Source organism: Mus caroli, unplaced genomic scaffold (genome assembly GCF_978045245.1).
Source record: "Mus caroli unplaced genomic scaffold, Mus_caroli_1 scaffold_7, whole genome shotgun sequence".
Lineage (NCBI taxonomy): Eukaryota > Metazoa > Chordata > Mammalia > Rodentia > Muridae > Mus > Mus caroli.
This window is the reverse complement of record NW_028227262.1, coordinates 49,029,304-49,055,130: the sequence shown is the minus strand read 5'-3', so window position 1 is coordinate 49,055,130 and position 25,827 is coordinate 49,029,304. Positions and strand designations below refer to the sequence as shown.

At 45.4% G+C, this 25,827-nt stretch overlaps 1 protein-coding gene across 3 annotated transcripts in view; it reads right to left on the bottom strand.

Annotated features, from left to right (window-relative positions):
* The window catches only part of Eif4e3 (eukaryotic translation initiation factor 4E family member 3), a 116,559-nt gene that overhangs the window by 53,792 nt on the left and 36,940 nt on the right, over positions 1–25,827 (bottom strand). For 2 of the 3 annotated variants that reach the window (XR_003836917.2, XM_029478358.2), the window contains exon 7: positions 16,874–16,935. Coding sequence is in view for 2 of the 3 variants with exons in the window: in XM_029478358.2 (XP_029334218.1) it covers positions 16,874–16,935 (62 nt within the window). In the remaining variant the exon portion in view is untranslated. Of the gene's footprint in view, positions 1–16,873; positions 16,936–18,493; positions 22,775–25,827 lie in introns of those variants that run through there. The other variant, XM_021165100.3, reaches the window with a different exon arrangement.

Below are 25,827 nucleotides of genomic sequence, written 5' to 3'. Positions count from 1 at the left end.
ATAGAGAGATTGAGTTCACTGGTTTCTGGGGTTCCCCAGGGCTTCCCAGGCACGTGTGTTCGTGTGTATGTGTGTGTGTGTGTGTGTGTGTGTGTGTGTGTGTGTGTGTGAGTGCCTGCACATGTTCATGGGGCCAGGCACAGAGCTTGCTTCCACCCTGTCCACTCTCTATGATGTTGATAATGGCAGCCGAAAGAAATGCATTTTGTAAAACTTACAGCAAAGTCAGGCTTCAGCAAGATCAGTAAAGTGCTCACTACGCCAACATGAGAAACAGAGGCCACTTAAAAGCCTAGGTATGGTGGTGCTTACAATACCAGCATTGGGGAGGTAGAGACAGGAGGATCTGTGGGGATCAGTGGGGATCAGTAGCCAGCTCCTCACCAAATCAGTGAGCCCCAGGTCCCACTGAGGGACCCTGTCTCCAAATATCAGGTAGATAGCTCCTGAGGAAAGATAACAAAGTTGACTTTTGGCCACTTGAGCACACATGTACACACCCACATATGGATGTGTGCACACACACTAAACAAGACAATAAACCACAATAAACTAACCCCTGGGTTTGGATATCACTCCCTATGAAGTTTGCTTTTCAGTCAATTGCCTAAAATGAAAGCCATCTCTATTTGAATATTTCTATATAGTTGTATGGGTAAAAACATCTTTCCTCTGAGTTTTAAATCTTTTGCCCCATGAGTACTTTCCACCATCATGGCGTTGTGGAGCCATGGTGGGTGGGTGTGTTCCCTGCCTCTTCTTCATGCTTCTACAGAATTCCTTGGATCGTCCTGGGCCAGCCAGCAGAGGTGATCTACAGCATGTGGATAATGGATGGGGCCCGTGGTATTTCCTTGTTTATAAAAATAAATCACCCTGCAAACTTTTACTATGTTCCACATAAGATGGAGGCACATCAGCACTTGCTATGTTTTCCTCTCCTGAGCTGGCTTGGCGGGGTGCCTTGGGCTGCAAAGAACAGCCAAAGGTTGCCAAGCAGGGCTGCTTGGTTCTTTGCCCATTCCTTTAGGGGTTGTAAACATCCTGCCCTGGAAACCTTCACCAACCTGTAGCTAGAAACCTCCCTGGTGTGGTGGAGCTGGTGTGAGGAGCTGTGGGGTGGGGGTTGGAATCCATGAGTCACTCACTGTGGGGAGGTTGGGAGCGGGGGTCCTGCTGGATCCGAAGGAGCTTAGGTGCTACCCTCAAACAGAAAGACATTGCTTAGGAGTGAAGTACAGGGGCTGGGCAGATGGCTCAACGGTTAAGAACACTGACTGCTCTTCTAGAGGTTCTGAGTTCAGTTCCAAGCAACCACATGGTGGCTTATAACCTTCCGTAATGGAATCTGATTTCCTCTCTTCTGGTGTGTGTGTGAAGACAGCTACAGTGCACTCATATACATATCTTAAAAAAAATAAAGTAAAAAGGAGTGAAGTGCAAAGGAAGGCCAAAGATGTTTGACCCCCCCAGGCCCATGCTGTGAGATACTATCAGCATGCCATCTCCCATGGACTGGGCTTCCATTCGCTCCACTGTGGGCACATTGCGACCCCACCATGCACTCTCTAGGACAGATTAGACAATTTGTTTCATCCTTGGTATTTTTCATTTATTAAAAGAGTCAAAACCCCTTTAAATCGGGTGCGGTGGAGCATGACAGTAATCCTAACACGCAGGAGACTGAGGCAGGAAGGCTGTAAAATCAAAGCCAGCCTAGAATACACAGAGTGTTCCTGTCTCAGAAAACAAAATCAAAGGCCAGCAGCAAGACAGGCTGGCAAGACTCAGTGGGTAAAGCCAACTGCTGCCAAGCCTGATGACCTGGGTTTGCGTCCTAGGGCCCGCCCAAGTTGTTCTCTGACCTCCCACACCAAGCACTGTAGCATGCACCTGCAGAACACACACAAACACACACACAATACAATACAATACAATACAATACAATACATTACAATATAAAAACAAAACAAAAAAACCAACCCATGCACAGCAAGTTTTCATAACATATAGTAGAAACAGGTGCCGAGTCCTCCAGGGCAAAGGCTGGAGGTGCCAAGTCATAGTTTTATGACAGCTTTACACAGCTCTTGTGTACAGAAAAGGACTACACAGCGTGCCGTGCCCGTTCTCCATGTAAGTAAACTGAAGTTCGTTAAGGTTATATAACAAGGGTGAAACGATGCTACAGGACCAGGATGTGGATCTAGGCTCTGTGAACTTACAAACCCTTCTCTGCCAAGCAGGATGTGTCAGGGAAAGAATCACAGGAGCCTATTTAACGACATCACAAAGGAGCTTCCCTCCCACTGCATGTCACTCCATCACACAGATGTCAGATGTCAGGGCGGGCTCAGTGTGAATGCCACCCTTGAGGTTTCATTAAGAGGCAAGCGTGCGCTCCGTGGTGGATAGGAAGGTTTTAATTATGCCATCAGAGTTCATCCACAGAAATGCATGTTCCCACTTCTGAAGGAGTAGCCCGGTGTCATATGCAGGATGGAGTGGGCCAGGGGTGTAGCCTAGCCTCTTAAGTCAGCATGACACTATTTTTAGGTCCGGGTGCTCTCAACAGTGAACTGGAACCGTGCAGACTCTGAGGACAGGAAGGGAATGGAATGTGGGAGAAAATTCAAAACCAAATTTCCTATCACTCACGTTCTGGTTTTTGTTTTAAAAGGTTTACTTTTTGTTTATGTATATGCAGGTGTATCTCTGCATGTGAGTCTCTGTGTGGGCTTTGCCCGTGCAGGCCAGAAGATGTAGATTTCTTTACTTTTTACTATGTTTATGTATGTGCATCTCTGCATGTGTGGGCATGCAAGTGTGTGGATGCTCATGGAGACCAAAAGAGGTCAGAACTCCTGAAACTGGAGTTCTAGGCAGTTGTGAGCCATCCAACATGGCCCTGGGGACTGGACTCCAGTTTTCTGCAAGAGCTGCAACATTCTTCCTTTAAAATATCCTATCCAGAACGGGTGTGGTGGCATGCACTTTCAATTCCAGTGTGCTTAGGAGACAGAGGCAGGCAGAACTCCATGAGGTCAAGGCCAGCCTGGTCTATATAGTGAGTTCCACAACAGCCAAGGTTATGTAGAGAGAGACCCTGTCTCAATACACACGCACACACACACACACACACACACACACACACACACACTATCCTGTCAAGGTAGGGGTTGGGAAATGGTCTGGTTGACATTTGTCATCTGAGTATGGGGTCCTGAGTTCAGATGCCCAGTATAATAAGCAAAATGTTCTACTACTGTGTGATTGTAAGACAGGAGGGTCCCAGGGCTTTCTGTTCAGCCAGCCTAGCTGAATCGGTGAGTTGTAAGTTTAAGGAGAGACCTTGCCTCATAAAATAAGCTAGACAATGATTGAAAAAGCTACTTGATGTCGATCTCTGATCTCCATATCTAAGGTGTGCTTGCATACACACATGATCACACATAGACACACACACACACACAGAGAGAGAGAGAGAGAGAGAGAGAGAGAGAGAGAGAGAGAGAGAAACAGAGATAGAGAGAAGGTGGGGAGAGAATGTGTCTTAGAAGGTAGAATATATTAAAGACAACAATGCCCCCCATTGGACATTTAATTTTCATGTTGTAGTCTCAGCACCGATCCTATATTGTACCCTCTAAGACAGTCTACTGATTCTACATGTTGCTTCTCTATTAGCTATGAACATTTGAGTATAAAATAGTGACCAGGAGTAAGAGTGGGTTTCTATAGGAGTAGAGAATAAGGCAGTCAAGTTTTGTAGAGAAGAACAGGAATAAACAGAGACCTTACTTGGAGTGACCAGAGTATAGCGAATTCCAAAGATGGCCTAGGACATGGCACTGGAAATGTGGCCTGTTAGGTCCTTAGGGTGCAGCCCTGCATTGTGAGCAGATGCCCAGGCACCGTCTTTGCTATTGGAACAGTCCTGTTGTGGGACCCTGGCTTTGCTCACACTGGTGAATGGGGGTTATATGGAGGTGGTACGAGCTGAAAACCAAGCTGTAAGACATAGGAAGGTACCTAAGGGTTGACTTATATCGTTATCCTGAAGAATTGGTTGGAGGTGGGGGCAGCAACAATATACACAGCACAACAGCTATCTGTGGGCAGAAGGTGAAGCAAGACAAAAAGGATTGTGGGTGAGGAAGGGAATGTTTGAGAAGGAAGGATTTAGGGAGGGAGCAACCGAAGGTAACATTGTCAGTGCACACAGGGGTACAGGGGCTGAGTGAGTGGCAGGAGAGCAGGGAAGCCACTCTGGAAGGTCAAAGGCTTGTGGAGAGAACATCTTCTCAGACAACCAAGGACTCTGGGTAGGAGAGAGCACCATGCAAACAGAGTAGCCCAGATGTTAAGAGTCAGGAACCTCAGCTTGGAGCCTCCCCTCCACTCAACAGCACCTAACCCCTTCAGATACCAAACACAGGCCTCTACACAGAAGACGCGGGGCTCCCTTGAGGTGCCGTGAGGAAGCAGTAAGAATTATCTGCCCCTGGGATGAGTGGGTAGTGATTATCAGACAGCTCTCAAGGCTCTGAAAGCAAGGGTTCTTTGCAGTCTTTGGAAACCGAGGCATTAGTGCTTGGTGGTAAACAGTCCCAGGTAGTGATCGGCCATACAGGCTTCATCCAGACCCAGGGGTTGTTTTGGTACAAGCCAAAGAGGGGCTTCAGCTTGCAGCTCCTGGGGGCCCCACACCTGCAGCCCCTGACCTGCCAGTTCCCTACCATGTTCATTCCAGCATCCAGCCAGGGGAGGTGGATATGGCTGTCTCGTCAACTTGTGAGTTTTCCACAAGTACCAGCTGGTCTCCACTTAATTGCCCCTACAGAGATTTTCATAAATACTTTTAAATATTATAATTATTATTGTTGTCTTCCTTTGTTCTTCTTGATGGCACCTCTCCACCAAGCAGCCCAAAGAACTATTCTGAAATTATCCAATTCATCTTTATAAAATCCCCGTGAGGACGGTGGGTGGTAGTTTCTCTAAGTTTGGGAAGGAGAGAGAAGGAGAAGAATGAGGCTAAAGCTACTGAACCCCAAGTGGCAAGTGGGAACCCTTGTTTTCCCCAGTGTATCTTGGGGTCATCCTGGACACATCACTATCTAGGGACCATGTCCTAAGGCAAGCTCTATTCAGATCATGCTGTCACATACATGAGCTAGTAAAAAGTCTCTGGCCTTCCTAGATTTCAACCTCCCCATCTGACAAGAGCTGAAGATACCTCCAGGAGGCATGCAGACAGGACTGCTTAGCTCCTTAGGGACACTGTAAACACCAGCTGGCTCTCTTTCTCAAGCTCTCCCTCACCATCAACCCATTGTCCAATGGACTCTTTTGCAATTTTATACATAAGACAGTTTTATGCAGTGATGTAGAAATGCCTCGTTTTGGCACAGAGGGAACAAGAAGATCCGGGCTTAGGAGATAGGCAGCCTGTTTCAGACCATGGGTCCAACACTTTTGAAATGTGACAGTCTCTCACAGGTCACTGAACCATTCCCAGCCCATTTCCTCACTAGCAAGATTGTAACAAGGAGTTGGCGAGATAGCACAAAAAGAAGGTCTGGAGTAAGTCTGGTTACTTCCTAAGTAACCAGAGATTGGATAAGATAGTGAAGCTGGGGTCGAGATTCCTGTATTGAATCCTGCCAGTTCACCTTGGACAAATCACTTCATCTTTCTGGGTGAGGAAGGTTCCTATGAGGATTAATACACATAGTTTATAGCAAGATCAAGTCGTTATTAATTGTATTTTAATCACTGTGTAATTCTTTGCTTCTATTTTGTCCTGGGCAGCCCCGAGGCACCACAATAGTTACTCCAGTTGTGCGTGGGCACCATGCAGAGAGGGACATGGCTCAGTACAGGGCCACTTTGTCCACAGGAACCTGGAAGGAATGTCCCCTGGCTTGGAGCGCTCTCACTAGGGTGCCAATGAGTGCTGTGATTTCCCACTATAGGGCTCAGGGATCTAGGAACTGCCCCTCCCCACTTTGCCCGGACACTTTTCCTGCAAAACCCAGATATTAGTTATTCTAACAGCAATGACAGTTTAGAGAAGCAACTTGAAAGTTTGGGGGGGGGGTCAGTCTAATATGGCTGTGGAGTCGTGGTAGTTATAGCAACTCATTAGGAACTTGCCCCGGGGTTGGAGACCAAGCGTCAAATACGTGAGCCTGCGAGGGACACTTCACACTCAAAACTATAGAAAGCAAAACCCAATATTTTTAGAAAGACCATGTGAGCTATCGTTTGGAAGCTCTTCGGTGCTGCACGCATGGGAAATGCTGTCCGCTCAAAGCATACCCGTGAACATGAGACGCATACAAAGACCTGCATGTCCGTATGAACAAGGGACAACAGAACACTTCTCTCCATGTGGGCTTCTGGTTTTCTTTCCTTTGAATTGTAGGGAAAAGAAAAAAAAAAGAAAAGAAAAATGTAAAGGCTCTTAGTTTGGGTAGAAAAAACGAAGAGAGAAATGAAGGCGCTTTAATTTCCGGTGGTGCCAGGCTACAGTTCCGGCTGCACCAGCAGCTGCTGTAACACTAAACCAAACAAACAACCCAGCCACCAGCAACACAGAAACTCTGGATGGCTCTCTGCTGCAGTCTTCTGTGGATACTTCAAAGCCTGGAGACTCTGCAGATGTGGTGTGTTTCGCTCTCCAGCAAACACATGCAAAAGCCAGTGAGAGAGGGGGCTGGGTCCTCCCAAAAGGAAAGTAATGGGGGCAGAAGATGGCTTGAAATCTGAGCCCTAAGCACACTGGCTATTTCTCAGACACAAGGCACCCATTCCCTGCCCAGGTCTAAGTCTGCACCTCCCTCCAGTGTTTATAAGAAGGTAGCATTTCTGGAGGTCTAGCTGGTGAATAATCAACACCAAATTTAACTTTTAAAAAAAAAGTTATACTAGAGAACCCATCCTGGCCAGATTCCCCTGAGAGCTGTTTCTTTCCTCTTCATAAGGCTGCTCCTCCATGGGGTGGGGCTATGGTGAGCCGGGACTTAGGCAACCAGCCAATTCTTACACTCGTGTTTCTTTTATCCTTGTACAACACTGTCTACAAAACTACACACACGATTGGAGTCTGGGGAGCTGGCAGAGCATGCCCGAAGGATCCATCCATCCGTCCAGCACAGTTTCCTTAGGCATTAGACAGAATAATACCAAGGCAGGGATCCCAAGCTGAGGGTGCTGAGCCTGGTGACCCCCAGAGTGGAGCTCCTTCACCCTGGGTCAAAAACCCTTTGTGGTTTGTTTTTGTTTTTTGTTTGTTTGTTTGTTTTGTTTTTTTGTTTTTTTGTTTTTTTGTTTTTTTGTTTTTTCTTTTTTGAGAGTTTTAGTAGAGTTTGGGAGTATCATTTGTAACAAAGTATTGTTATAGTAACTATGTTCACAGTGACCTTCCCTTAATGTTAACCCCTAATGTTACAAGTTAGCAATTTGTGATTTACAAAACTCTTATATTAAAAAAAAATCAAGTGGAAAAATTCAACTATGGAATAAATTGAATTCTGAAAATAAAAGTAGAGTACAGAATACAGAGATGTGTTTCTTAGGCAGAGGCAAAATTATAGCTGGGTATGGAGAAGGGAGGTGGCTGAGAGACAGGGTGGTATACACTTGTGACCTTGAACAAGTATCCCCTCTCTAGCCTGAACTACAGAGGTCTTCTGACCTCTTTCCAAGTGGACTCTGAATAATTCAAAGGTAGAATTAGGAAGCCCCAGGTAGACAAGGGTAAGTGAGGGTTGGCCAGGAGCTGCAGATGCTCTGAGAAAGGGCCATTTGCTGAGCTTATGCAGAGAGCAGTGGGATCCTGTAACACAGGTCTTCTAGAAGACCAACTTCAGCTGGGTCTTAGAAACCTATCATGGCAGCCCTGGGAGAAAGAAGGTGGGAGAAAAGGACTGAAGGGGCTCCAGCCACTGCCCTGAGAGAGCTCACTCCCTAATGCACTTGGCCATCCAAGGGCTGTTTGTTCAATGCAAACCTTTTAGTGTGTCACCAGAGTGCTGCTGTCTTTGGTACTCCTAAGGCCCTGCCACCCAGACCCCAGGGATGGCTTACATACAGTGCTGCTGAGGACATCCAGGAAGACACCGACAGGAGGCACTAGAGAAGTGACTCCCAAAGAACCCGATGTTCTTGGAGCTTTATTTACCTATCCTGTTAAAAAATGGAGCTGAGCATTGCCACAGCTGCTAAAAATAGGCCCTTGTCACCTATTGTGAACTTCTCACAATGCAAGTAGGAAAAATCGGAGATAGGAAATCTGTCACTTCTAACAGGATCTGCTTTTTAAAAAAACCTGTACTGTCACAGATAAATACATTCTGTTCTCCAACAGTTCAGCCTTTGAACTAATTACATGTATTTATCTGCAACACATGTGATTTTTAAAAGTTTAAAACTAAATAAAATAGCCACACCAAGGGGCTCTGAAGACTTGTTAGAACCGGGTCACGGCAGAGTCAGAAGTCATTGATACCTCTAGCACCAGACAACATTCCCATTGCCTTAGGTCTGAGGAATCCTGACACGCATCAGTCTTAGTTCTTTCGTTTTGATTGACATCCTAGGGCCACTGAGCCTCCCCAAGCCTATTTAGCAGAACAAAAAAAAAAAAGTGGGGGCACTTCCATTTTTCTAGTCTTGGAATCTGACACATACTCAAGGGCAAGTAAAAATGTCTCCTGGCAAGGACTCCTAATGCACAGCTCTGCCACATGGGCACAGGAATCAGAGGCAGTCCTGCAGGACAGAGTCCAATAGTGACAGGACTCCCCCAGGGGAAAGCCATCAACCCCCAGTGAAGCTTCTTTGGGGTTAACAGTTCCCTGAACTCTGGTGGAGAGATGAAGAACGTGCCCTTACAAGGTGCCAGCTGACCTCACTTCTCACAGGGACTCTTTGTCTCTTGCCATGTGGACCCCAGACAGCATTCTGGGTGTGTAGAAGACACCCCTCCACTCCCCATCAGGAATCATGATGGCTACCTTTCCCAGCAAACAGCATCTTAAACATACTGAAGAGATGGGTGTTGCTAACAAAACTATGTCTGCAGTCTCACCTGGGCAAGGCAGCCAGCCCATCTCTACTTCATCCTAGTCTCCACCACCCCCACCCCCTTTGTCTTTAGTGTTTCCTCTGTGTCTTTTGCCTCACCCTGGCCTTTCCATGTCTTCACATAATTACAAAACTTGTTGCTTCCTATGAATATTTTGGATTTAAAAAACAAATTATTCTGATATAGCCCAGGTTGGCCTTGAACTTTTAGACCTCCTCTCTCAGTCTGCACAGTGCAGAAATTCCAACGACACGGATCACAACAGCCTAGGGATTGATTTTAACATTTAGGGGAGTGGGGGAAGGCTGGGAGTAGATGAGGTATTAGTTATGGTTATTGTTTGTGATTGAGAAAACAAGTGTGTATTACTTTTGTCCTTTACAAAATGGACTTTTGTAGAAATAAGTGTCTGTGGCCGAGTGGGGATGTGAGGTGTGTGGGGGGGCATAGTAATCTAGGCTCTGCTTTAGAATATGAGTTTAAAAATAACTAGTCAAGTAGCTAACACTGTGGTAGCAAGGCTTTGATGCTTAGGTCTGCACGGTCAGCTCAGAGCTGCTGGTTTTAGTTAATGCCGCTCACCTTCCATGATGGTGGCATTGCGTGTGCCTCCTACAGACAGGCAAACTGAGGCCTGGAAGGCCAGGCAGCACACCCTGGGTCACAGAGCATTACAAGATAGGGTTCTGGTGTGGAGTGGGAGAAGCTGATCTCTCCAGTCAAAACTCAGAGCTCCTCTCACCTATGGGTGGGTTTCTCAAAGCAAATCTCGGAGGAGCCTGGGGAAACGCTGGTTCTTCTGTTCAGTACCAACCAGCATCTGTGAAGGGCACTTGAATAAGCAGGAGCGTGACCAAGGCCCGGGAACCATATACCCAGGACCTCACTGACCACACTGACATAACATAGGGGCCATGGCAGAAGACATAGGAAAACCCAGGCCCCCTACATTGTAAGAAGTGATGGGGATACTCCCATTAGAGAGTGCAGAACAGGCTTGTTGTGGGAGGTTCTTGGCTCTCCCCAGGGTCTCCCTAAGGGCACACAGGTGGAGATCCAGGCCAGGGCTCCTGGAGAGACCACGGAGCTGGATGGCCAGAACACAGAGCACACATGTCAGAGAACCAGGCAAGATGGTGCTGGAGGAGTTAGTTCACAGGGCGAGGGAGGCAGAACTCCGTGTATTTTGCTCTTTGTTTGGATCTAAAACACAGCTTTAAGTTATTAAGTATGCTGGAATAGCACAAACATTTTGGGCACTGCTAGCAGGAGCAGAAAGATACTTGGGGAAAGATGTTCAAGATAAATGTCAGGAATGAGAAGTGTCAGGTCCTTGTGACATCATTGCCTCCTTCAGAGTCCTCAGCAATCCCTGGGGGAACCCCTGTGGACCTGGCCTGTGTCTGCAGCTGGCAATGGTTTGGCTGCCCTCAAGTCGGTCCTATATAACAGGAACCCACTGTTATATAGACCTGTGCATTCTACCTGCTCATGAAAGGGAACATTTATAGAACCTTACTGAGGTGTGCTATGAAGGTAGAAACCCCTCTTGTAACTCTTTTGGGGGAAAGGGCATAAGGCACCCCCAGAACAGTCAGGGGACCATTTTCTGCGCAGCAGCAATTCTTCTAAATATAGAACACAGAGCCATCACACAGGAGGCAAGAGATGTCCTTGGATGCTCCACAGAACAGGCGGATGACAAAGCTGCTAAGAGGGTTTTGCGCAGAAATCCTGTGCTCCCCGATTTAGCAGAAGGCTCCCTCTGCTCCCTCACGTGAGTGGGCTGCGAAGCAGACCTGCAGTGGTTGCATTGTGAAGCTTGCCACTTCACCTTGTCCCAGGCCTGCCTTCACAGGTACATAAATAATTCCCTGGACTCCAGGAGTTTCTTTTTTTTTAACCCCCATGGAAGTAAATTTACTTATCCAAACTTGAGCTATCTCTAACATTTGCCAGATCTCCCGGGCCGACTTTTTTTCTTTTTTTAAAATTCATCTTCACGGGCAGGAACATAAAAGGGGGCGATCCATAAACATTTCAGATGCTTAATATACTGCTTCCTCTAGGTTGCTCGAAGCGGAAACGCAGCTCTTGAGACAAGGTGGGCATCTCTCAAAGTCATCAGGAGGGCTCGCCGTGCACTTGGCCACAGCTGAAATGTGTTTTAATAAGGCTCCTCTCCTTTACAAGCCCCTCTGCCTTTCAGCCTCCTCCCTCGGCCCAGGCAGGGAGGAAGATGGCTCTCAGATATCCTTTTGTTTCTCTAATCGGAGCCAGAAGGGCCGTATTGACTTTCGGCCCGTGGGGAGTTGTAGCTCTTTAGTACCTATCTCATCCAAGAAATCAAGTTTGATTAATTTGTCATCAAGCAAAATGTGTGATCCGCTCAGAGCCAAGCCTTTGAAGAGGAAGGATGCAGTTGGGCTGGAAGCCCAGGTCAGGAGGCGAATCAGCGTTGGTGTCCCATGGAATAAGCGCATCTAGGCACAAGGGCATGCTCCTGCTAACAATGCTGCTTTTACTTTCAAAACCATTTAGCATTCCGATTGGGCTCCTCCCTGGCAAAGGCTCCCTTTTGTTGTCTTTGTTAAAGTGATCAGGGCTACAGGGCAAGGAAGTCCTAGTGAATGTTGAGCCACTCCACAAAGCACTGGGATGGTATAGGGTGTGGCCTCCCGCCAATCTTAAAAGCCCGTGAGAGAGGGAGAGCTATTGGGCTGAGCTGAGAATATGGAAGGGGTCTCTGGCTGGGTCACGGGGCAGAGGCTCATTTACGATGCTCTGGTCTTGTTAACCTGCACTTAGTGGAGTGCCTGATTTGCTGGCAACGCACAAGACAGTGGCCCTGAGCTATTTAAGCCTTAGACTCAGTGTCACATTTCTTGTGCAGATGCTATGCATGGTTTAGAAGGAGTTACACGGCCTTTAAAAATTACAGAGTTAGCCATCGTGCGACATTCCACAATGCCAGAACCCGGAAGTTAACATGCTGGTGCATGGGCCTCTTCATGACGGTTACTCCTCAGGTGTGTGCACAAAGACCTAGTGAATTAGGGAGCAAAGTCAGGGGGCTTGCTTGGCTTTTCAAGAGATCTGGGAAGTGGCAACAAATTACAAACAGCCTTTGTGGTTACTGACCCCAGTGTCTAAACTGTATTAGAGGATTTTAGAATAATAATGAGCCTAGAGGAGACACTCAGCTTTAGAAAGCTAAGGATATTTTGAGTTGAAAACCAAAGCAAATTTTGTTTCTGACAACATTCAAACACTTCAATGAGTCTGTACTAAGTCAGGTCTGTGGAACGCGAAGATATTTGAGTTAATTTCTTCCTCTCCTTAGGGTCTAGTGGCTTTTTTGTTTGTTTGTTTGTTTTTTGTTTTTCAAGACCAGGATTTCTCTGTGTAGCTCTGGTTGTCCTGGAACTCACTCTGCAGACCAGGCTGGCCTTGAACGCAGAGATCCACCTACCTCTGCCTCCTGAATACTGGGAGTTAAAGGCGTGTGCCGCCACCACCTAGCTTGTGGGTCTATTTTCATGCCATTTCTCACATGTCCTAAGTTCTAAGCTCCGTGGAACAGACAGGATTTGCTGTTTGTGTTTACAGCTTCTGGTCCTAGCACAGTGCAGCTGGGCAGCAATCACTTGATGAGGGAATGAGTCAATATAGCATACAGAAATGTGCCACAGTAATGCCCGTCAGATGTCCCTTCCGCTGTCAGGGACTAAGACAGATGCATGTGAGAGCCTGGGGGTAGATGACTCAGTCGGTAAGATGCTTGCTGTGCATGCTCTCAGACCTCAGTTCAATCTCCCCGACACACAATAAAAAGCAACATGGAGTAGTAGTACATGTTGGGACACAGCAACTGGCAGGCTCATGGGGGCTCAGTGGCTAGCCTTGTGGACCAGGGAAGGATCCTATCTCAAAAGGAGCCTCGACATGCACATATATGCATCCCCACACATACATATACAATAACAGGAATAATAATAACCTTCACACAATCCAAAGAACCCTCTCGACTGTCCATCAGTTACCTCACAGTTATATGCTTGGGGGCCTATAATTCACAGTGGAACACAAGGGACTTACATTTCACCAAGAATTTGTTCAGCTTAGAAGACATTTATACACCAACCTTCCTCTGCATATTCCCAAGAAATGCCAATAATATTATTGAAAAACAATTAATTGTCAAGTTCACTGATATTTTAAACTCCCTCATGGCAAATCAACTTGGAAAGCAGATTCACAGAATCCACCAAAGGGGACAATTGGTTTTTTTCCCTGAATGGCATGAGTTGGTACACAGATCAGTACAGAAGCAGAGCACAGGTTTGTCTAGAAAACTGCCAGCAAAGACTCTCTGGTATCCTAACCAGGTGAGCAGGGTCAGCACCTCAAGTGTCAAGAGAGCAAGTGTCCTTGTGTCAGCCATTGGGGACACACTCAGAGAAGCGCCTTCTGCTAATTCCTACCAAGAGCTGAGTCCCAGCTGCATCCCCCTGTGCTATTTGTTTCTAAGCAGCTGACTGGTCCCTCCTAAGGATGAGGATGCAGTGACTCAGAGCTGTTGAGTAATTTGCTCTAGGCACCAGCTAACAGGATTTCAACCCAACAATTAAGCTCCCTGACTGTTCACAACCAAGGTCAAGTTGTGCATCCCAGGTGGGTTCCACTCAGAGTCTCCTACAATCAATCACTTTCCTGCCGGGTAACAAGACAAACTGCTAAAATTATAATCAGGAGCCCGGTACTCTGGTCAAGAAATCAAGTCATGGCATCTCTGTTCTTCTTTCTAGTCTCTGAGAGAAGCGCTCACAAACAGAAACAGCTAAAGGTCACCAGTAAACAGAGGAAGAGGGAGTTGTGCCTGATCCATCTGTGCTGGGATAATCCAGTGCTGGCCGTGAATACGTTTAAGGGCCTCCACACTACGGCAGTAATTCTTTTTCACCTGCCATCCACAGCAGTCAAACGTGTGATTCTTGTACATTCTTTTGGGAAGAGTGTTAGGCATGTGCGCCTACAGATTGGGCACTCAATAAGTGAGACAGAAAAGCAAGCTTCAAATGGAAGTGTTTTTAATTCCCCGTTAAAACCTTGAGAAAATAAGCAAGTGCGGAGAGGGGGCCGGGGATGGAGACTATTTTCAAGACGGATCTGCTCACAGGATCAGTTGCAAAAGCAGGTGGGAAAATGGATGCTTTTTTTTGGGGGGGGGGTGGTGGATGAGGCATCAAAGTGAAAGCTGGGACTCTGGCTTTCAGGCAGGAGGTTTGGGGATCCAGTTGTGACCCTTCCACAAGCTGCCTGTGCGACTTTAAGCAGACAGTCACTCCATGTCTCTGGGCCATTGCCTCATCTGTAATGTGAATATTTTGGATGAGGCCCGCAACTCTTCCATTATATTAAAGCTACAGATTTAAAAAGGAGGAGGAGGAAGAACAGCAGGAATGGGAACAGGAGGAGGAGGAGGAGGAGGAGGAGGAGGAGGAGGAGGAGAAGGAGAAGGAGAAGGAGAAGGAGAAGAAGAAGAAGAAGAAGAAGAAGAAGAAGTAGTAGTAGTAGTAGTAGTAGTGAGGCCATAAGGAATCTCAAACTTCTTGCCTTTTGAAATCTTCAATGTTCTTCAAGGTCCTGGCTTTAGAACAGGCTAGAGCCACAGTAACTTGGGAGAGTCATGAAGATGGACTCCCCCTGTCTGACCTTGGGCAAGGTCCTCACCTGTCTTAACCTTCACTCCCACATACAAAAACTGGGAGTGATAGCAAGGGGACACCTCCTATGTGCTTCAATGGCATGCCAGTCCTCATGGGTAAATACTCTTTACCGCCACTCTCTACGTGAGCACATGAACACAGCCATCGCTATAGCTAAAGCACGCTGAACTTTGCCCAGACATTGACTCACAGGGTCAGCCAGGATTTACAAGACACAAGCAGAATTTTGTGTGCATTGTCAAAAAGAATGCCATAGAGTCAACCTCCTAGAAGTTGCTCTTTGAAGTCCATAAATCTCTGCTAGCATTTTTTACCCTATTATGCTGTGGGTTTTATTTTATTTTATGTTTTTAGAAGAAGACACATTTTTACAAAGCAGCATCTTGTCTTTTGTGACTGAGGTACTTTGGGGATATAGCTTCCAGAGGGAGGCCACCTTCACCCCCATCATTCCTTAGTATGAAAGGAGGATCACGTTAAACCTTGCTCTGGGTCCAAACTTTACAGAATCCTGTAGGCGCGGTAAAACAAATGGTTTCAGTTCCCTGAGCTGCACAGGAAATTGGGGAGTAGGAGCCCTGTCCACATCCTCACCATGGGGAGGGGTACAGAGTCAACCACGCCATCTGTACAAACTGTGCAGAGTCCAACATGCTTACGGTTAGAAAGGCTTATGATTTACGCTTGCTAGTTAAATATGCTTATGATTTAAACTTATTTTCTCTGGCAAGGAATAAGCTAGTCAGCACCGTGGCCTAGGCAGATGATGGGAAATAGAAATATATTTCAATGATATATATATTTGAACTTGCTGAGCCTTGTAAAAAGCTACTGTTTTCTTTTCTTCCTCTAACAAAAGACCTATCAGCTTGTAGAATTCCAGAAATTTTTTTAATTTTTTATTTTTTTTAGTGCCTTCACTAGTGAAGGCACTTGAAAGTTTCTTTTGTCTTCTTTTCCTAACAGTAATCATCACACAGAAAGAGTCACCGAGGAAGAAAAGGTATGTGCACACAGTTTTGACCCCGAGAGCTCCCTGTATGTGAGGTGGCAAGGCAAAACTTCTAACCAAACAATGAACAGCAAGTTCCCAAAAGTGCCCACTAGATGATAAAGAAACAGAACCTGCTCCGTCACGGCGAGCAGACTCCAGTATGAGGAGGCACTAGGAGATTTCACAGCCTCAATGTTATGCCCTGCCTCTCGCAGATTTCATTAAATTTGCTGTGTTAAAATGAATTGGGTTTCACGTACATAAGCTTGAACTGCCTGCTTGTAAGTGAGACAAGAAACTATAGAGATGAATGGAAGACACATCAGTTTTCTGGAGTTTCTGTTTGTTCTGAAGGGATGTGTTATGCAACCAGAATGGAAGAATCAGTGCATTTTGCTTGGTGAGGTGGGGAAACTTTAGGTAAACGTTGGCACCCAAAGAGAAGTAATGGACTTAGTGTACTTAAGCAGTTCTAAATAAAAGGTTAAAAAAAGAATTTGAATATGCAAAATGTTTTCCACGGGGCCAAAACGAGTCCTATAGCAACTGCATTCATTCCATAAATCAGAAACGAGAAGTCACATAGAACCCACTACCCACCAGGCGCTGTGGAGGCGCTCCACACATAGCAGAGCCGTTTAGTAGGAAGTTGGGCTGTGCCTTGTGGAGGATTATGACAACCACCACACACACACACACACACGGGGTGGGGGGGAGAGAGATATGCAATTAAGATAAAGATAATAAAACTGCATGAGATTTTAACCCCAGAAGATGAAAGTATTTTGTTTGTTTGTTTGAAGTCACAAGAACCCAAGTCCTGAGCAGGCATTAGTGGCAACAGATGAGCAAAGACCTCAAAGCCGAGTCTTGAGAGACGGTAACTCTTAAGCACACGCTACATTTTTTTTTTCTTGAAAAAAAGAAGGAATGCAATAAAGTCTCAGCAATGGAGTCCCAGATGCAAGAGCAGCGAAGACTCTGGGATGAATAAACATTGTACCAAACATATAAATCACTACAGTTTTGAGTGAGAAGAATAGAGGCTCGACTTACCTTACGGCTGCAAAAGGCTGGAAATAAAAGTACTGGCTTAGAGAAGCAACGTTCACATGTATCTGTACATCAAACACACAGAGATATAAAATCAAAACATAACTAGAGCAGAAAAAGTTTTTCAGTCTGACCTTAAAAATACTGAGCAAATCACTCGATGAGACCAGATCAAAAGGAAGGGCATTACCACCAGCTTGTAGCCAGATGTGAAGGGGTCCCATACTGCACAGGGCACAGATGGTATAATATGGGGTGGCGGAAGGTGGGGGAGGAACTACAAACGCACCAGAAACATGAGGCAGGCAAACCTGGTTTGGCTTACACAGGTAAGACAGCTTGAAAGAATGAATCACTTTCAAGCCACTGATAAGATTTTAAACGTGAGACAAATGTTGCTAGATGCCTCCAGCTGAAGTGTGTGCGAGGAGTTTACATTTGAAATTCTCTTGTGTGCTAATTCAAAGAGGGAAAAATGCTCCCGGAGGATTCATGTGAGGTCATGGTGACTTAGTGTAAATGAATACCAAGGCCCCAGCACCAACAGTGCTTAAGGACACATACAGTGGTTGAAAACCTGGTTACCTGATTAGAGTCTGAGAAATCTGAAGGGAATTCAATACACACTCCCAAAACAACATCGCTTAAGACTAGCAAGCTTACACGGGTGTTAAAAACGTATCCAAAGTCTTCAATAGTCCTCATTTACTATATGGAGCGATAAAATTACAGTCTATTTTATCCTTTTACAGTTTTAATAAATGTAATAAATTGCCTTTTTTTCCATATAACAATAGATACACTAATTTCCCATCAGAAATTCAGAAGCATCGATTTCAGAGTCATTTCTGTAACACAAAGTTGCCAGTTTAACAAATCCCAAATAAACACTTCTTCCCAAACAGATGTTCAAAGAAAAAAAAAAATCCAACTTTAATGTTCAAAGGTAAAACTGGAAATGTTGTATGCCATCACATGAATCAACCGAAACAATAACATATAACACACATTCCTATAACCCCATGGTTTCAGAAGGACACAGAGCATAGAATATCCAAAGGTCAGTCTATTGGATATTCTAATAAGCACATCTGACACACACAGATACAATGAGACCATAAATTCCAGCAGCAATGATGGACAAAACGGATTGACTTCGCGATGACCTCTGCCTCCCATCCACATGCTCTGGGGAGTGCCTCTCTGATTCCTTTTTAACACTTGTATGTATTAAAGACCCCCTCCAGTTTAGTAACAGCTTGGCTAAGCTACGTTTAGAAAGTGACAATTAATTTTAGTGGGAACTCATTCCCAGGCTACTTTGATAGTCCTCCGAACAGTTTTGCGGTATTTTACATGCGCTTTTATAGCTCTGTAACATTCATTTAATCTTGTTCAATGATGCTGAACCCCAGATGCCATAAGACATTATAGAAAAGTAGTTACTGCACATATGGAGTAGCTACTTTTTTCTGAACATTAATTTTTCTTCTCTTAACAGGCTAGAATGTTATTTAGAAAAGAGAAGAGCCACGGCTCTATCACTGTGGTCCTAGCTATAATGTTCTTATTTTTATCTTCCCTTTGAGTAGTGATTTTTTTTTTTTTTTTTGGTAAGACTGTTAGTGTGATAAGTCTGCTATCAGGGTATCTTGGAGAGCTTGGGTGGGTGTCCTCACTGGTAGTATGCAGAAGTTGGATATAATTGCAGGTTCTCAAAGTCTTAAGGCCTCAAGGCCTTCATTAGAGTTACAGGGTGCTAGCTCACAATGCAGACGCCCAAAGCTGCAGGGGGCAGCCCGGAACATGCTTGATAAGCTAGCACCACAGTGGTCCTTCTGCCCACTAAGCAGTCAAGACACACTGCCAGATGATCTCAAAGGTCCCTTCTACTCTCAAATTCTGTGTCCTTGGGATCTCTTTAAAATTGAGAGTCTTGTCAGCACCATGAAGGATGAAGACTTCTGGCCTCAGCAGATTAATGAAATGAAAGAATTCTTCATGTTCATTCATATGCAAAATAAAAACAAACGGAAATGCTAACCTCCAGTCCCTAGTCAGATGGTTAAGGAATCAGTTTAGGGTTTTTCTTGAGGCGGGAACCCACCTAACTGCCCTATCTGTTCATTTCTAAAGCATTTTTCTGTTTGTTCTCTGCTCCCCCTTTTATACTCTGTCTTCCAAACTCTGAAGAGTAAGTTAAAGTGATACAGAAACCACATAAGGCACTCCTCTTTCCTTTCACAGGGGAGGGGAAGGGCAAATTTGCATTCTTAAAGGCATTCGATATCTATCGAAAAAGAAAGGAGTCCTAATAGTTCATCATTAGCCATGCTAATCAAATACTGATAAAACATTCCCTATACTCTTATGTGGGTTTTCCCCCCATCTATAAGTGTTTAAAAAGCCAAGGGCAGGCTGGGAGCTGAGATTTTTAAAAGTGTGTCTACAGCATTCTGTCTCTGATTTGTTTCTATTAGGCATATGAGAATTCAATGTCTATTGCTAAATATGATTTGTATGCTCTCTAAAGAAAGTTTTGTAAAGCCCTAGAGCAGCAGGCAGCAAGCTCTTAAAATATCCCCCCCACCACACACACACACACAGGAACGCTGGTTCAGAACTGTCAGCTGGAGGGCAGCGCCACCATGTGATCGTTGCAAATGCTGTCAGCTTTGTGTGCATAGGAAAGTTGGAATTCGTGGGGAGTAGAGCATCTGTCACACTACAGTGGTCTCTAGACCCCAAATCTAATGCCATTCAGTCAGGAGAGGGAGTGAGGACAAGCAGCTGGTGTCACAAGGACATCTGAGCATGGGCTGTAATGTCAGAGGCCCAGTGCTGACCAGGATGACCTGCAGGGAAGGACAGGCAGACAGATGCCACTGTCTTCCTGACACAGAAGCCTGTGTAGATCACAAGTCACAGACGTTGATGCCCAGCTCTCCTGATGGCTAGATCTCTATCCTTCAACCAGAGACAAGTTCAGTCAAGGCTCAGCTGCTATACAGTATATTGTGTCTACTGGATGCAATTAGCATCTAAAGTTCTTTCTGATGGCCAAGTTTTATAACTGTATTTACAGTGCAGGCATGTTAAAGCAAAGGATGGGGGGGGGGCCACTAAGGACAGTCTAGTAAACTTAACCTTATGGTTTCTCAGAGTCTTGCTTTCCTTCTTGTGTTCGCTCTCTGTTAAGGGGACCATGAATTAAATTACAGCATTGCAGGTTTGCTAGGTCAGTTCAGAAAGAGGAGGTGGCTAGGGAGAAAAGAAAATCCTAAAAACTTTCAGAAAGTGCTCACAAAAGTCATGTCACAGAAATACTTCAGGGGCAAGTCTTTCGTGGCTCCTAGTTGTCCTGATTCAGGGGTGCATCTCTCCCAGTGTAGGTAAGAGCCTATACTGTAGCAATCAAGGGGATCGTAGGACCGAGAAGAAAACACACTGGCTTCAGCCTGATTCCTGGCTCACCTCACAGACTGACAGGAGAAGGATGCAAGCCCCTTGGTTTCTGTGTAGCACTCTGCAGAATAGCCAGGGCTGCATCTGCAGGACTTGGCTGAAGGACCAAGATTCTACTGGGTTCTCCACTTGCCCCAGCAGCTGCCAAGATGGCTGAACTGCTCTGACCCTGAGTCACGTGCCCCAAATGTTACCTCTATCTCCCAATCATCAGCTTCTGTCAGGAGGCAATGGAAGGCTTTAAACTGCTTAGGTCAGCTTAGTTCTCAGTCAATCATGACTAAATATTCAATCAAAACCATTTCCAGAGCAAAAGTTGACAAACTCTACTCAAAGTGATTCAGAGTCAGGTTCTGAACATTGGTCAGGTTAAATCCTTCTCACGGTTAGTGTTTCCCAAAGAGAAACAGTTGCACAAGTCCACTGGGGCAAAAAACAAAAACCCAAACCAAACCAACTGCTTTGTGTGGTTGTCATGTTTTGTGTTCATAAACAATAGAAACTCGAAAGCATTAACATGAGCCTAACATTCCTATTTATTTTATTTTATTTTTACTTCAAAAGCTACATACATGCAAAAATTGAACATGTTATCACAAATGCTTTAAATAAAGTTCAAAAATAAAATTTTCTCAAAATTTATTTACTTATGGAAATATATATATATATGTATATGACAATTATAATATTGAAGTCAATTATATCCTTTGTGCTAATCTGTCAGAAAAAAATACTTATATTATAAAAAGGAATTTCGTGTCTACAATAAGTTTTAAAGTCCTTGAGTTATAGTTTTAAAACAAGTTTAGAAACTGTTCAGAGAAATGCACGTCATTGAGACAAGAAGGATCCGACCCCTCGTGAGTGAAGCCGTGGAGGGAAAGAACCACCCCTCACACTCTGACCACTAATTATTTTGGCTTCCTGTTTAGCAATGCAAGTGGAGGCCCATGACTTTTTATAAACAGATGCTGCCCCCGAGAGCCATCTGAAATATCTGAATGGGAAATTTTATTTACAAATGCATGTGGAAGGCTTAGTGTAAGCCCACCTTCTCCTTCCCACAGTGCAAGGGGAATTAAAAATTCGCCCTTTTGAGAAGAACAGAAGCTGCACACTGGCCCGTGGATCTGAACCCAAGCCCACAGGGGAGCAGCCCTTTCTGAAGGAAAATGACCAGGGGTGGGGCAAAGACGAGAGGGAACCGGGAGCACCTGGGAGGAGCTGGGAGGCTCTGAAAGGTTTTCTTCTACTGAAGGCAATATTTCTTTGGTAGTATAATCCAATATCTAATAACACAGTCCACAGGAGTGAGATGCACTCAAGGGCAGCTGTGTGAGTGGCTAGGTGCTTCCTGTAAGTGCACAGATGAGGGGAAAGACGCCTCTGCTGGAAGGCCAACGGTTTTCAAAGGACACGTGACAGGGGCAGGAAAGCCGGCTCACTTAACAAAAGATGTGAGAATTGGTTTGGGTAAACATGCTGCAACATGGAAGAAGCTCTACTCCACACAAGTAATCCACATCGCCTCCTCTATAGCTCAGAAATAGAAAGTTTGCTCTCAGGACAAATCATTGGGTCTTCTGTGGAAAGGGTCAGATATGGTGGGGAGGGGGATTCTGGTTAGAAATACTTGCACTGTAGGCCCCCAAAACCTAGAGTTTGATTTGGAGCCTGATACCCAATTGTGATTAAAGTTTTCATTTTAGGCAAACCAACAATTTCTTTTCCTTATACTGCTGTTTAAAGGGGTTTTAAGATGTGTGTGCTATCAATGAGTTTGCTTTCTACGGAACACACACACAAAAGAAACAATGCCCAGCTCACAATATGCAGGGAAGTGTCACAACAATTTATCAGAAAAAGGGTTTTGCTAGGCTAGGCCTCCTCTTGGTGCCCTGTGGCTTCACAGGCAGTCCTGTGGCGATTATGCAGATGTTCCTTCACAAGGTACAGTAGAGTCACTGAAGGGGAAACCCAATTCTTATGCCTCAATGAAAGGGTGGGCAGAAAACAATAATTACCCTGAATAAGGAATCTTATGGGGAGGGAAGGAGTGAAAAAAAAAAAAAAACCCAGAGAATTTGGAAAGCTTTAAGACAGTCTTTCTTTCTTTCTTTCTTTCTTTCTTTCTTTCTTTCTTTCTTTCTTTCTTTCTTTCTTTCTTTCTTCTCTCTCTCTTTCAAGCAAGTGATACGATGGCAGAAACCCGCACCTTCTTCCCCAACCCCACCTGCCACTTTGAGTCCTAATGGCCCGGTTTGCAAGGACAGAAACCCACTCTAAATGGACCAGCATCGGGCTTCGGCAAGTCTTCTCTTCACTCTCCCTCCTGTTAAGACCGTTTCCAAAACCAATCAGCAAAGGACAAAGAATTCTTTACAGAGTGCAATTACTGTTTTCCACGTCCACCTTCAAAAGCATGATGCTCTTCATGGGCTAAAGGACAGAAAAAAACAAAAAAGAAAAGAAGGAAAGAAAACTTTAAGCAAAGGCTGGGCCAACCCTCCTCTAGGCATCTCATTCAGCTTCCCCAGATGTTGGCTAGAACTCAAATACCTTTTTTTTTTCCTTTTTTTTTCCAGTAACTCTTAGCTAAGGCGTGCATTTCCTGAGAAATGTAATAATGAAAATTAAAACAAGGAATAAACAAGCTGCGGGCTTGCTGCCTGTTTCTTCTTGCTGGGCCTGGGGCATGACTCATCCACCCAAACCTATGAGAGGAGAGAGCCGGGCTCAAGGCAAACGCCAGGAGGAGAAGGAAGGGGTCCCACAAAAATGCATGGGAAGGAGGGGGACCTATGGCTGAAGACAGAGCCAGGCACAAGCCTACCTTCAAGAATAAAATGACACAAAACAAAACAGAACCACACAAGAGGGGGGTGGGAATTATATTACGCCCCCTGCTTCTCATCACCTTCCATAAAAACCAATGAATCTATTATTTTTCCCAACCCTCAGCCTACACCTCAGGGATTTTCATGGTTTGTCTTGTGGAATCACTAATGAGGAAATTGACTTTAAAAAAGTATGCTTTTCAAAGACTTAAACTTTTTAAACTGGGAGATGAGAAATGGGAGGCCCCGAGACACCCAATATTGGCTGTAACCCAAAGGGTCAAGTTTGACTGAGGGGTGTCTACCTGTCATTACGAAGCAAGGTATGATATAGGCAGGGCTGCTCAGTCCTAGTGCTTCTGTGCACTCCTCCAGGCAATAAAGGGAGGCACGGCTGAATGCTCCACCTCCAGGAGTGCTCCACCTCCATAGCTCCTCCTCCTCTTGTTTTTAATACAGACTACCAAGGGAACGGACAGCTGGCCTAGCTGGCCTTCCAGATCAGCTCAGGTAGCTGCTCCAGGCAGCAATTCATCTGGATAAACCACTGGGAGGGAGGGACGAACCTTGTAACTCCCGGGGCAACTAGGACGGGAGACCTAAGCTCTGCCCAAGCATAAGTGCGCACGTCTCACAACTTCAAGTTTCTAACTGACTATTTAGCTTTTAAAATATTTTCTTTATTTGGGTACATTTCTGCATGCGCAGGTATACTTGCATGTGAAGGGGATAGCGTGGGACTGGAGGGAGGGAAGATGAGAGTACAGGGAGGGCAAAGAATCATTTTGGCTGCTATTCTTTAGATGCTATCCATCTTATGTTTTGGAGACAGGATCTCTCACTGACCTGGAACTTGCTAAAGGCTAGCCTGGCCAGCAAGCCCCAGAGATCCACCTGTCTCTACCTTCCCAGTGCTGGGATTATAAGTAGATACCAGCAAACTCAGCTTTCTGTATACGTATGTGTGTCTGCATAAGCATGTGTGTGTATGATGTGCATGCTGTATGTATATGTATTTGCATATTATGTATGTGGCATGTACATACATGTGTAATATGTGTGTGAATGTACGTGTGGATGTGATGTGTGTGTAGTGTATGTGTATATCTCTGTGTGTAGTGTATGTGTGTGTGTATGTGGTTAGGTGTGTGTATGTGTAGTATATGTGTGTGTATGTGATATTTGGGGTGTGTGTGTGTGTGGTATCTTTATATACATAGCTGTGGTATGTACATGTAGGTACTATATGTGCACCAGATTATGCTGGTGCACATACCTGTACCACATGACTAGAGGTTGTGGAAGGACACTGGGTGTCCTGCTTTGTCACTCTCTGACATATTCCTTTGGACAGGTTTTCTCACTGACCATGGGGCAGGATTAGGGCCAGAGAGCACTGGTGAGCCCCCTGCCTCTATCCACACAGTGCAGGGTTAGTGTGTGTGGCGATGCCCAGTTTTCCCCATGCTGGGATATGAACTCGGGTCCTCACACTTCTGTAGCAAGTGCTGCGGCTGAGCTATCTCTCCAGCCTCAGCTATCTTCTTTAAGGATTAATTTTTAAGTTACATGTCCTTGTGTGGGGGTAGGAGCATGAGTGCAGGTGTCTGCAGAGGCCAGAACTGGGTGTCATAGCCCCTGCAGCTGGAGTTTCAAACAGTTGTAACCTATCTGACCTGGGTGCTGGGAACTAAACTCAGGTCCTTTGTAAGAGCGGTACACAACCCTAACTGCTGAGCCCTCTCCTCTGGCCCTACCCCTTGCTGTTTTTAAGTGTGGGTTCTAGGAATTGAACTCAGGTCCCCTTAAAGAGTTTACTCCCCAACTCTAATTCTTGTCTTTAAAAAAGATGTTTTAGGGAAGACACTAACTAAAACATAGACTGGTATTCAGTGAGAGATACTATGTTTCGGGGCCAATATAAGGAGCCATAGATGACAGCAATGCTGATTTGCAAATTATGAATCCAAAGACAGTGAAGGTGCAAAGCTTTGTCTTATCTCGAGGTGTTCGGGGTCAGGACAGCCACAGCTGAAACCCAGAAGTGTCAGTGGTCAGAGCTTGACAGCAGGTGCACTGCAGCACTGTGGGGCCCTTTGTCATCCCTGGGGCAGCAATTAGAGGGCTGTTCCCAGATCCAAGAGCCAGCAGACTTTTTAGTAGTAATCCATGCAATTCCTGATTGCTGAAGAAGCTATAGAAAATGTGGACTCAAATGAGGGCTTCCTTATGCTACCCAGCTGCTGACGGGTACTCACACTTAACACCGATACAATTTTCATGTGCCACAAAAAGAGATTTTCTTTTTCCCAACTATATGAAACTGTGGAGACTGCTCTCTGCTGCACCCACATGGCAGGACTGAGACAGGAGGGAGCCGAGAGGCTGGCTCACCTTCAGTTCTGGGCTCTCCCACCCTTCCCCTCCATAGCACTCACACCACATAACGAAAGGCCTTTGGCCTTCGGCTCTCCAAGGACCTTAATGGAACTATGGAGGGTGAGTGTATAAATTATGATTTTTCTCATTCAAATCATCTATCTGGATAGAAAAGAAATCACAGGAATGCCAATGCCTGCTGGAGGCCAGGGCTGGATAAACTGGGATTCATTTCCGTCATCTAGCCAGCTGGCTTCTACAGATTCTAGAGAGCCA